Source organism: Oryx dammah, unplaced genomic scaffold (genome assembly GCF_014754425.2).
Source record: "Oryx dammah isolate SB20612 unplaced genomic scaffold, SCBI_Odam_1.1 HiC_scaffold_3, whole genome shotgun sequence".
In the NCBI taxonomy this organism is placed as follows: domain Eukaryota; kingdom Metazoa; phylum Chordata; class Mammalia; order Artiodactyla; family Bovidae; genus Oryx; species Oryx dammah.
In genome coordinates this window covers 24,561,734-24,575,569 of record NW_024070187.1, presented here as the reverse complement: position 1 = coordinate 24,575,569, position 13,836 = coordinate 24,561,734, and the positions used below count along the sequence as shown (strand labels likewise).

Here is a 13,836-nt window from a genome sequence, read left to right as displayed (position 1 = left end):
TAGGCATGGGTTACAATTTGAACATGATTATTTGGGTTTTTCAGGATAATTTGTGTTCCTTCATACTAGTTATGATGCACGAGACAACCTCTGCATCCTTCCACAGTGCCATTTTGTTCTGGACGCACTGTAGCAGTAGATATCCTTAGGGCTGCCTCCTAATGTGCCCCGAGCTCTTTGTCAAGAATCTCATGTCTCCATCTGAATGTCTTTCAGACCAAAGGTAGTTTCATGCCACAATCAGAATTTTTTAGTAAACCTAGTTCTATGACTGAGATTCTTGCCACTCTTTTTGGAAAGTTGGAGAAAATCCAGGGAGATCAATGACCAACACAATCCTTTCTAGAAATTAAAATTGCAGCATTAACAGTTGATAAAAGCGTGGTTTGTTTGGTCTGAGTAGGGCAGTTACCCGAAGAAGTTAGTCATGCTGCCAGTTGCCATGAACCTAAGATCTTTGAAGGAATATAAAAAATTAAGAGTACTGAGCCTTTTTCAAAGAACTGTGGTAATTTCCAACATTGTCCCCAGGCAATCTGATTCCAACCCAGCTGAAGAAGTTTTCAGCAAACATCACCCCATCTAGTGTACACAGAAATTGCAAGGCTTAAAAGGTATATGCTGGCAATCAGTATAAAACAATGAGCTTCAGACAACTACACAGTTGCTGAGGATGGACTATGTTTGTACATGATTACTGTCACTCTGGAATATGCTGTGGGGTTCATGTTGATCTTTTTTGTTATATTGATGTCATTCCAAACGTCAAACAATAGGGTATTAAGGCTTAGTTAAGTTACCCTGCCTTTCTTTCCCAGCTTTCCTTTCCTAGGCAATTCGTAGAATTTGTATACTGCACCAGCAATTTTTATCTTTCCTTACATTTGCCAGCTAGATGCAGTTTACTTTATTTGACACAGCACATAACTACAGAAGTGCTAACGGACTTCTGAAAATCATTTATCCCAGCCCTCATCCCCACCCCAAAGCCAATGCTGGATTTCCGATGGAGATGGCTTCATTTTTCCTTGTCTGGTGGCTCTCAAATTTGGGTACATCAGAATCACATGAGGGCTTGTTAAAACACAGATCCCTGGGCACCCCCCTCAGAGTTTCTAATTCAGTAGATAGGGAGCTCGCATTCCTAACACGTTCCATAGATGCTCCCGTTACTCATCAGAGAAGCACACTTTGAGAAGCATATTCCTCACAAAGTGAGGCAACCATCGAGAGAAAGCACCCTTCTCAACTTACACTTTACTTGTTTATTATTTTAATTGATTACACAATGTAGCATTGTCAGTAATCCACTTCCAGTGATCAAGATTAGAATGTGTTTCCCAGCCTAGAGAAAGATTTCAACATTAACACAACTCCAGTGGTATTGCAGGAGGAATGTGCTATTAGAAAAGGGCTGGCTAAATTGTGCTGCCGCTTCTCCTCCCCTCTCCCTTCACCTTCCCCTTTCCCCTCCTCCTCCTTCCCTTTCTCCTTCTAACTATTATTACATATTTTTGTTTATAGGAGCTTCAGCTGCAATCTGGACTTAAGGCCAATATGGATGTTCAGGGTGGTCTAGCTATTGATATTACAGGTGCCATGGAGTTTAGTCTATGGTATCGTGAATCTAAAACCCGAGTGAAAAATCGGTAAGCATATGTACAGTACTCTATGAAAAGAACCACAGATATTTCTTTTATAATTTTATTGAAGTATAGTTGATTTACAATGTTAATTTCTGCTGTATAGCAAAATGATTCAGTTTTACTGATACATAAATATGTTCTTTTTCATATTCTTTTCCATTATGGTTTATCATAGAATATTGAATACAGTTCCCTGTGCTATATAGTAAGACCTTGTTATTTATCCATTCTATATATAATAATTTGCCACTTCTCACGGCAAACTCCCAGTCCTTCCCTTCCCCATCCCACTCCCCCTTGGCAACCGTGAGTCTGTTCTCCAAATGCAGAGATATGTTTTTGAAATTCTTTAACCTTCCAACCCCTCAGAATCTATGCTATTTGTAATCATTAAATCATAGAGTAGGGAGTAAAGAGTCATTCTTACCATAGACCCTTATGAGCAGGTAGGTATCTGATACAACTTAGAGAAGGATCTTCTTGCTTTTAAAGACATCCATGGACAGCTTGCCCAGTGGATGAGACATCCATCTTCTCTTGGTATTCCACTTTCAGTTCAGTTCAGTCGCTCAGTCGTGTCCAGCTCCTTGTGATCCCATGGACTGCAGCACGCCAGGCTTCCCTGTCCACCACCAACTCCTGGAGCTTGCTCAAACTCATGTCCATCAAGTTGGTGATGCCATCCAACCATCTCTTTCTCTGTCATCCCCTTCTCCTGCCTTCAGTCTTCTCCAGAATCAGGGTCTTTTCCAAGGAGTCAGTTCTTTGCTTAAGGGGGACAAAGTATTGGAGCTTGAGCATCAGTCCTTCCAATGAATATTCTGGACTGACTCCTTTAGGATTGACTGGTTTGATCTCCTTGCAGTCCAAGGGACTCTCAAGAGTCTTCTCCAACACCACAGTTTAAAAGCATCAATTCTTCAGTGCTCAGCTTTCTTTATGGTCCAACTCTCACATCCATACATGACTACTGGAAAAACCATAGCTTTAACTAGACAGACCTTTGTTTTGCTTTTTAATATGCTGTCTAGGTTGGACACAGCTTTTCTTCCAAGGAGCGAATGTCTTTTAATTTCACGGCTGCAGTCATAAAATAAGCAGGGTAACAAAATATTCCACTTTAGTAGTTGACAATGCTGTCAGAAAACTTTATTTTTACGCAAATTATTTTAGCTTATCTCTCTTGTTGAGATTTAAAATCTTCTTTTGCTGTCTTCAGTGGAGAAAAAAATAAAAAGATGATCACTTTTGTGAAAAATCTAAGTCTTAAATATTCTGAGTCCTTTAAGTGTATTTATCAGTGTTCATTTTTCTAAATAGAATTTTCTCTCAGGTCCTTTAGCTTTTTTAATTGACCCATATAATCAAATGAAAGCATTTTATTTTGACCTTAAAGCATCTTTGAACTAGCATTATAATCAAAAGAATTTTTCTTCTGTTTGTTATAGCATTGAAGAAAAGAAAATGAAATTGATTTTTACATTTTTGGATATTTAAAAATACAGTAGGGCAGAAGTGAAATAAGAGTGCTAAAATTAGATTTTTAAAATTTATTTTGAATGATGGGTGAAAGAATTGAGAAAAATCAACAGGTAGCACACTTAACATGAAAGATGAGCCTCAGGGTTACTGAAAGGAACCAGAGTGAGAAATGGGAGAAGCTTTCAGAGGGATAAGCAATGTAATTGAGGGCTTCCCACCAGATCAGTCATCTTTCTCATCTTTCTGATGTATTTTCTGGATAGAAGTTTTCCCAAATTAAACTGAGTTGAATTGTTTGCAGAAAGATGTCAACAACAGCAATGCCCCCCCCCAAAAAAAAGCTGGCTTTTTTAAAAGGGACACAATATCCCTAATTGTCTGCCAGTGTCCACATTATAGCCAATTCATCTTCAGTTTACCATTTGCTCATTTAAAGATGATCTAAGCCTTTGTTGAGCGTAAGATATGAGAAGGTATGGTAAAGGGTTCAGAGATTTAAATGCTACCACCTCTGACCTACTTTTCACTGGCAATGGCAGCAAGTATGCTGTGAGTAGGACGGCAAGCTTTAGTAGGTCTATCAAAAGAGTGTAACGTACAACTCAGATTTTATCTGAAGTCTGCAATTAAATTAGAGTGGTCCCAGAGGTAAGCCTTCTACTAGAATTGCTTATCCTCTTCATTTTCCTCCAAGACTTTATCCTACTCAGTCCAGTCTGTCTAGGTGATCATTGGAGAACCTATGATATCTGTCCTTTCTGAGCCATGCAATGTACATGCTATAGGAATTGTTCTTCATGATACTATATATTTTTAAAAAAATATCTTGGCAACCATAGACTTCTGTCACCAAAGACCTTTTAGAGAAAGTAATGAAATGAATTGAAATAACTACATAGAAGCCAAAAGAGAGACTGGTACCAAGAAAATTGTTGTAAACATCAGCTGTCTTCTGGGTGAGCTTAGATTTTAAGATAATCAGGTATTTCTGACTTTCTGAAAGGACCAGATCCCAGGCATCTTTTCCTCTTGGCTCTTGGTATGCCCTTATCAAACATTAATGTCAGATAGACATTTCATTTCCACATTTAGAACTGAAGGCTGGGAAAGGACTTAGAGGTAAGGCAAATTTTCACTGCCCAATTCCTAGAACTATCCAGGCTGTGGAACCAACAGAATTCTAAGCAAATTTAGGTCACCTTTCCAGTTATCAATGTCAGAAATTCAGACCCCATGGTCTGTTAGTTCAGCTCAGTTAAATGTGATTCATGGATTATTTTGCTCAATTTTTAGGGTAAGTGTGTTAATAACTGGTGACATCACGGTGGACTCCTCTTTTGTGAAAGCTGGCTTGGAAATTGGTGCAGAAACAGAAGCAGGCTTGGAGTTTATCTCCACGGTGCAGTTTTCTCAGTACCCATTTTTAGTTTGTCTGCAGATGGACAAGGAAGATGTTCCATACAGGTAAGAAACAGGACTTATGGAATGTTCCAGGGACATCAAGAGTTCACCAGGAACTTGCACCCAATTTTGAGCATTCCACAGAAATTAAAGAAAAATGGTAAAACCCAGTGAGACATGAATTTTCTTTAAATGAGTAAAGAATAATTGATAAGACTAAAAAAAAATGTCAGTTTCTAGCATGCCAAGAAACTATAATGACAAGTTCATTTGATTCTGGAAATAATATCATATTCTAGCCCAGAAATAATTTATCAAGGCAAAAAAGAGATTTGATTTAGTGTAAGTTTCCACATAGTTTCAGCAAAAACACTAGATGCATGTTTACTATCAGCTGTTTTCACAGTTTTCTCTTGGAGAGAAAGCTCAAAACAGAACATCTGACAATCATTTACCATGGCTTAAAAGCCCGAATGAATTCACAAGTTTTATGTAATCCATATAACAGCAACTTGACCTGGTTTAAATTTTGGCTCAAGCTTACGTGTTGGGGATTTTGAATTTTAAAAAACATGCTTTTATTAGAGTACTTGTGTGTGCATGCTCAGTCTCTCTGTTGTGTTCAACTCTTTGAGACCCATGAACTATAGCCTGCCAGGCTCCTCTGTCCGTGGAATTCTCCAGGCAAGAACACTGGAATGGGTAGACATTGCCTTCTCCTGAGGATCTTCCCAACCCAGGGATCAAACTCAGGTCTTTTACATTACAGGCAGATTCTTTACCATCTGAGCCACCAGGGAAGCTTCCCTGAGGCTATTAAGCAGTTACTAATTTATATTAACTTATGTCTAGAATGGACTCCCTGGTGGCTCAGACGATAAAAAATCCGCCTGTCAATGCAGTAGACCTGGCTTCAATCCTTGGGTCAGGAAAATCCCCTGGAGAAGGGAAAGGCTACTCTCTCTAGTATTCTTGCCTAGAAAATCCAATGGTCAGAGGAGCCTGGCGGGCTACAGTCCGTGGGATCACGAAGAGTTGGATGTGAATGAGCAACTAACACACACACACACACACACACACGTCTAGAATAAACCTCCATTAACACGTTAAAAAGAAAATCAACCTTCCAGTGGTCAAAATGCAGTGACCAGCAGCCCAGGCACAAGGCTAACTGATCCGGTTCCACATTTCACTTGGCCCAGAGCTCTGGGGGAGTTTCCCTGTCAGCATTGTTGGCTTAAACCCAGATGGATTTGCTCCTTACTAAAAGGGATGTACCCCAAAGGCAGGGGCTCTGGAATGAGGGATGGGGGACATAGCAAAGACTAGAAAGCTTAGCAGCATCTCCAAAAACCTGAGGTATTTGGTCCTTCATGCCAGAAAAATGAGTGGCAGGACTCTCATATCCCAGGCCTGTGAAGTGTATCTGTTAGTGGGCAACGAAATGGGAAGAAAAAAATCACCCCACTCATGGGAATGAAAGCTTTGGTACTGACGTCCTTTCTCAAATGGCTTTGACTCAGAAGCTTGAAGTGTTCATTCAATAACTGGCCTCTGATGGGTGTGGTGTGACTTTAATATGTGTGTGATTTTGTTATTGTTGTTGTTATGCAGGCAATTTGAGACAAAATATGAAAGGCTGTCCACAGGCAGAGGTTATGTTTCTCGGAAGAGAAAAGAAAGCCTAATAGGAGGATGTGAATTCCCGCTGCACCAAGAGAACTCTGACATGTGCAAGGTGGTGTTTGCTCCTCAACCAGAGAGTAGTTCCAGTGGTTGGTTTTAAAACTGATGGGGGCTGTTTCACTAGACTCCATCTCGCCAGAAGGGATACGATGTGACATGCCTAAGTATTGCTCTCTGAGAGCACAGTGTTTACATATTTACCTGTATTTAAGAGTTTTGTAAAACGTGATGAAAAACCTCACATAATTAAGTTTGGGCCTGAATCATTTGATACTACCTACAGTGTCATTCTGAGCCAATCTATGTGATACTTTTAGTAGCATTCTTAGTTTTCCTGCATCTCTCTCAAATTACATTTACTACTGTGAAACTAGTTCTGCCCTAAAAAGAAACTATTGTTAAAAAAAAAAAAAAAGACATACACACACTCAGGGGAGCACAATTTTGTTTCAAAAATGTTCAATCACTGTATGAAGTCCTTGGTAAAATCTTACATGGCTTGTCTCTACCAAACATGCCCAATCAGGAAAGCAGAGCTTTTTGTTGCTGTTTTTAGGGGGCATGAGGGAAAAGGGACATGACTTTTAAAGGCTTCTGTCAACTATGTTCTAGAGTTAATATTTATCTCTTCTATTGTTGGTTTTATTGAGCATTGAGGTAGGAGGCACATAGAATTGACACGTACCATCTCATCTCTCTGCTGGCCACATAGATTGCTAGAAGAAAGCCTGTCAGTCCTCTGCCTTCTGCCTTACAAAAATGTCAGACTGAGCTTATCAGAATTAGAAATATTAACTTCAGGAACTCCATTTGACTTTTTTTGTGCTGTGTCTCTTTGAGACTTCAGTATGGTCCACTGTCCTTTATAAGGAAGATCCTCAAATATTCATCATTTTTTATCTTTCGATCAATTGTTTTGTGGTGGGAGTTCCAATCTGTTGGACTACAATCTACAAAAGCTGGGAGAACTTAATAATACTTTAAGAAACTGATGGATTTTGATTCTAAAATATGAAATCAAGAAAAGAATGTCTCTAGCTGTACAAATTAAAAGAAACATTAAAAGAGACATCTCTTATGTCTCCTGTATTGGCGGGTGGGTTCTTTACTGCTAGCAATCAGTACTTTACTCTTTTTACTGTTGAATAATATCCCATTATATAAATATGCCATTTATCAGTTGATGGACATTTGGATAGTTTTCACCTTTTCATATGTTAACCATTTTCAAGTATTTATTAATAAAACAGATGCATGTGTTAGTGATAGGGATCCAAACAGATAACAGGTGCTTACTTGTCCATGAAACACACACACACAAAATGGAAGTTTAAGTAGCCCACCATTAGTTGTAAATTTAAGATGAAACGTGATGAAATAAATATGTGGAATTCCTACTGACTTGCTTTTGTCTTCTATTACTTAGTTGTTGTTGTTCAGTCACTAAGTCATGTCCAACTCTTTGCAACCCCATGGACTGCAGCACACCAGGCTTCCCTGTATTTACTATCTCTCAGGAGTTTGTTCAGACTAGTGTCCATTGAGTCAGTGATGCCATCCAGCCATCCATTACTTTGAGCACCATATTTGTCTGTTACCGTCACTTTCTGAGCACAGATACACATACAACTGAGCCTCTACAGCTCTACAGAATAGGCCAGGTGCTCTGAGTGGTCAGAATCCTTTGGAAAATACACTACTGAAAACAGCAGCAGTCAGAAGCTCTAAGCCCAGTTTTTTTAAAACTTTGGACCAGCACACTTATTGTGGTATTGAGAAAAGAAAAAAAGACTAAAAACCAGGAGGGTTGGGGGGATACTGGTAGTGGTGGTGGCATTGGCCTTGGAGGAAATATTCTATAGAGATACTGTTGTTGCAGCTAAAGCAAGTTGATGCAGAGCACTGAGCTCAAGATGTTGTGAGCTAAGAAACCTCGGCCATATGAGGCTTGGCCCATCCCAGCTACTTCTGTGATAACAGCCTGTGTGGTGTGTGTGTGTGTGGGCTCAGTCGTGTGCAACTCTGCGATCCCATGTACGGTAGCCCACTTGGTTCCTCTGTCCGTGGGATTTTTCAGGCAAAAATACTGGAGTGGGTTGCCGTGACCTCCTCCAGGGGGTCTTCCCGATCCTGGGATTGAACCCACATCTCTTACCTCTCCTTCATTGGCAGGCGGGTTCTTTAGCACTAGTGACCAGTATTTGACTCTTTTTATGGTTGAATAATATTCCATTATATAAATATACCATTTAACAGTTGATGTTCATTTGGGTAGTTTTCACCTTTGGTTATTATGAGTAATTCTGTTATGAACTTTTGTGTACAGATTTTTGTGTGAGCATATGTTTTTATTTCTCTTGGGTATATGCCTCATAGTAGAAATGCTGGGTCAAATAGCAATTCTATGTTTAGACTTTTAAGAATTGCCAAATTGTGTTTCATGTGACTACACCATTTTACATTTCCACCAGCAGTGTATAAGGTTTCTGATATCTCCCTATCTTCAACAACAATCTTACTGCCCTTTTAAAATTATAGCCATCCTAGTGGACGTGAAGTGGTACTTCACTATTGTTTTGATTTGTGTTTCCCTAATGAATAATGATATTGAGCATTCTTCAGCGCATTTACTAGCCACTGCGTATTATTACGTTTTCTTTGGAGATATGTTTATTCAGATCCTTTGCCTTTTAAAAAATTGGATTATTTGTCTTTATTATTGAGTGGTAAGAATTCCTTGTATATTTGGGGTGTAAGTCCCTTGTCAGATAAATAATTTCTGAATATTTTTTCGATTCTGTGTGATGTCTTTTCACTCTCTTGATAATGTTCTTTGAAACATAAGAGTTTTTAATTGTAGTGAAACCCAAGTAATCTATTTTTTCTTTTGTTGCTTGTACTTTTGGTCACATCCAAGAAACCACTGGAAGTCCAAGGTCACAAAGATTTACCCCTATGTTTTCTTCTAAGAGTTTCATAGTTAGTTCTAAATTAAATATTTTATCTAGTTTGAATTAATCTTTATATATGATGTACAGTAGGGGGTCCAAATTCATTCTTTTGTATGTGGACACCTGGTTGTCCCAACAGCATTTGTTGCAAGTATTTTTTTTCCCCACTAAATTGTCTTGACATCTTTGTTGAAAAACAATTGACTGTAAGTGTAAAGGCTCACTTCTGGATTGTCAGTTTTATTCCATTAATCTGCATATTATCTTTATTCCAGTAGGATACTCTTTTGATTGTTGTTGCTTTATAGTAAGTTTTGAAATTGCGACTTGTGAGTCCACCTCCTTTGTTCTTTCTCAAGATTGTTGTGGCTATCCTGACTCCCTTGAGTTTCCATATGAATTTTAGGATTTAGCTTGTCAATTTCCACAAACACACCTGGGATTCTGATAAGGATTATATTGAATCTGTGCATCAGTTTGAGAAGTATTATCATCTTAACAATATTATATCTCCTGATCCATGAATGTGATACACCTTTCCACTTACAGAAATCTTTTAAAATTACTTTCAATGATGTTTTGTAATTTTCAGGGTATAAGTTTTGTATTTCTTTGTCAAATTTATTTCAAGTGTTCTATTATTTTTGATGCTATTGTGAATGGAATTGTTTTCTTTCATTTTCAAATTTTTCATTGCAAGTGTATAGAAATGCAATTTTTTGTATTCGATCATGTATCCTGCAACCCTGTTGAACTCACTTGTTAGTTCTAATATCTTATGATAGATTCCTAAAGATTTTCTATATAAAAGAGCATATCATCTGTAAATAAAGACTGTTTTGCTTCTTCCTTTCCAATATAAATTGCTTTAATTTTCTTATTGCTTAGATGCCCTGGCTAGAACTTGGAGGCTGCACAGTGAATGGAGTAGTGAGTGTGGACATAGGAAAGATGGTGGTGCTAGTGATGATGGTGGTGGGGGCGAGAGCAATGAGGGATGGTAACCTCAGAACGTGGGAGGAAGGCTCGAATCACTTGGTAAAGCTCCGGTTCTGTTTTCACTAATTAATTTACTTTAAAATTCATAAAAACTTATTTGAAAGCTTAAAACATATTAAAAAGAGTCTAAATGTGCTCCTGTACAGGGGAGGAGGCACAGAGTTCAAGATGTCTATCCTGTCATTGGGCTTCCCACGTGTTTCCGCTGGGAAGTTGAAAGTTAAGAGTCTGTTCTGGACTCAGGTTGATCAAATATTCACTGCACTTTCTGCATTAATTTAGTTGTCAATTGAGACAGTGGGGACAGCCGGTGGGTGGAACCGGCAGGTTGTGACTTGAAATTCCAGGTCTACAATCTGTTGGTTGAATGATTTGGGGCATATGACTCTATTTGTCCTCTTTAGGTATGATAATCCTATTTCACTGGGTGGTTTGAAGAATTCCTTGAGATAATGAATGTATATAGTGCAGTGGAGTGGATTGCCATTTCCTTCTCCAGGGGATCTTCCCAACCCAGGGATCAAACCCAGGTCTCCCACATTGCAGGCGGATCCTTTACCGACTGCGCCACCAGAGCACACAGTAGCATCTGATAAATGTTATTTTCCACTTTACTTAATACTATTTTTAGTATTAGAGATGTCATGAGCAATGTTCTTAGTCATCAATGATCAGTTTCAACAAAATTATATTTGTTTATACTTTCTACCTCTACCTTCCAACTAGTGAGATAACACAGTGGTCACACTTCTCTAACTCAATGGCCAGGATATTTGAGCCTCTCATGCACAGCATCCAGGAGAGTGGGAAGCAGGGAGGGAGGTTTGGAATAAGACCACATGATTTCTTTCCCTTTCATCAGCTACTGCTTAACCAGGATTGGCTTCTCCTGTGTATCAGACTCCTTTACTATCCAGGACTTCTAAACCCCCAAGATGGAGTCAGGTCTGTTTGCAGCTTGAGTGTGCAGACAAGCAGTTCACACCCACAGAGCCTACTGCATGATTGCATATTCTATTTGATGAGGTTAGAGAGGAGCATAAAAGTTGATATCAATAAAAAGTCCACCATTGGAGGTACATTAACTAATCATTTACCTTCCATAGTGGGATTAACATTAATCTAGAATGAGTTAGTAATCCTTTGCTACCCTCCTATTAATAAGAGTTTAATTTGTTCACAGTTGACTTGGAACGTCACATAAACCTGTATGCTATTTTGATCCTTCTATTTTTACTAAAAAGATTCCTGCCATCATCTTCTAGGATTACATGTAAAAGTTTGGACCTTCTCTTTCCAGAATAGGCTTTAGATTATATTACCTGATTCCTTTGTTGGTGAAAGTGAGTCACCTCCATTCTGTTTTGGGTTACCTATCCCCACTTTTTTAAACTTCTCCCACTCAATTTGCTTGAAGATCAACCATGTAAACACAGTCAAAAGTAAGATTTCTGTATGAGATGAATTAAATTATTGAGATACGAAGAGATGTTTGTGAGTGAAGATGTTCTAATATATTCCCCAATTATGGAAGAAGACATCAGCTTTCCAATAAAATCTGAGAGGACCTTGGTGAAGCCAAAGCACTTATGGGAAGATCAGACAGTTCCCAAGACTTAGTTATTTGTACTTCACCAAAGTCTTCCACAATCTCCCAGTTACCCTCATGATCCATCATTTGATACAGAACCTCTTAGGCGCCATGCGCTGCCCTAGGCACTTCATAGGTGGCCTATAATTTCACCCTCAAAATGATCTCATAAGGTAGAAACTGTAATTACACACCTTTTTTGTATGGAGAACTGAAGCACGGGGAGACTCAGGGCCTTGTGTAAGATCTCATAACCAGTAGAGAATGCAGGATTAATCCAGGAGTCTCCCTCTAGCGTTCAGGTACATAATCATTGTCCTCTGCTACCTACCCAGGATTCAATCTGAGCTCCTAAATCTGGAAGTGAGTTTCCTCTCCACACTCAAATTCAACATTTCATTCCAGCTTCAACCACATGACTCTTCACAGATAGCACCCCTCATGCTCCTGCCGCATATACTCGCCAAACACACCAACATCCAGCTGTTACAGTTCCTCGTCTCTCACCCTTCTTTCTGCCCAAACGAATCTCCCCAAGTGCAGCTTGCATCATATTTCCTGTGCATAGAAGCTGCCAATGACTGAGTCACCTGCTTGCAGGTACACTTGGTACGTCTACCACCCTCCTGGGAATTAAAAAGGGTGAGCTTCTCAAGCATAGATCCACACTTGGAGAGCCTTGCCCTAGAAAAAAAGAAGATACTTAAAGTCATAAGAAGACTCCTAAGTCTCTTCTAAAGTTTGCAAACTGTGTGTGTGTATGTGTGTGTGTGCGCGCGCGCATGTGTGTTTAGAAAGTGGAGTTGTTGGGTGGGGGAGGGGTTGAAAGCAAGTGTTTGTATTTTAGCAGTAAATATGTATTTCAGCAAATGACAAGGCACTTCTCATCCCTCAGTCTTCAGGATAATTTTATACGAGTGAAGTGCTAAAATATGAAGTTTCTAAATAAGGTGTTTGCATGTTTGGGGGTGGATGATAGGGAGATATCTGTGTCAAAAGTGTTAAGATTATTCATGACCTTTTATTAGAGGACTTTGTCTCAAGGAAATCATCAGAGATGCTTGGAAAGATTTGTGTTCAAAGATGTTCATGGCAGCATTATTTTCACAGCCCCAAACCATAAGAACTAAGTGCTTAAAATATGAGATTAAGTAAACATGAAATAAGAAATAAGGTATAGATGTTAAAAAACATTCCTTTAAAAATATTGGAAGTTAAGGAGGTAGGTTTATAAATTTATGGAAAAAATAGACTACAAAATAGCATGTAAAGTATCAAATACACTTGCAAGTAATAATATTTGTTTCTGGCGGTATTTTGCTTAGTGATTAAGAATTTTCCCTGCTTTTTAGTTTTTAGATTATTTTTACATTTCTAAATTTCCTTAAAAGAACATGTACTATTTTCATAAACAGAAGATATCCCAGTAAGTGGTTTGAGCATTTTTAAGCAAACTGTATAGGAGTGAACTTGAATTTTTCAGTAGCAAATGTGCTATAATTAAAAGGTATATTGTAGTAGTTTATATTTCCTTTTTTTGTTAGTAGTTAATATTTCTTGAATGCAACTATAGGCTAGGAGTAATATGCATTATCTCACAATTCTGTCTTTATAATAATATATAATATGCCACATATTATATGTATATTATAATGTTATCCTATAATGCTCTATCTAGGGTTTGTTTGTGTGGAATATACAAACGTGTATAATGAAACCTGTTTTCACTCGCTATCCAGTGGTACTGAAGGTATATAAGCCTTCAGGGATGATTATACTCAAGGGGCAATCTGTTGATTGGGGCAGAAAAAATATATGTAAGTTTTTGCTGTGTCTTTGATGACTATCTTTTCACACCACTTCTGTGTGAATAAACTTCCTGTCAAAGGGCTTGGGCCATGCTACTGCCCGACATGCTCCTCTCCTTACTGCCCTTCAACAGACCCCTGCCCTCTGCACAACTAAACAGCTGCTTCACTTTCAGTCTCTTGCTATTGCACTGGTTTTCTGCTTCTCTTCACACCTAGCCCTCTTTGCGCCATGCCTGCCCCATGCTGGGTCGCTGGCATGGATCTCCTCT

General features: G+C 38.7%; 1 protein-coding gene across 1 annotated transcript in view; it reads left to right on the top strand.

The window, feature by feature from the left end:
• Positions 1-7,616, top strand: part of LOC120861897 (microsomal triglyceride transfer protein) — a 47,110-nt gene extending 39,494 nt beyond the window's left edge. Inside the window, exons 15-17 of the mRNA XM_040237800.1 lie at positions 1,525-1,649; positions 4,422-4,592; positions 6,144-7,616. Of these exons, the coding sequence (XP_040093734.1) occupies positions 1,525-1,649; positions 4,422-4,592; positions 6,144-6,315 (468 nt within the window). The 3' untranslated portion in view covers positions 6,316-7,616. The remainder of the gene's footprint in view (positions 1-1,524; positions 1,650-4,421; positions 4,593-6,143) is intronic.
• Positions 7,617-13,836: the final 6,220 nt, after the last annotated feature.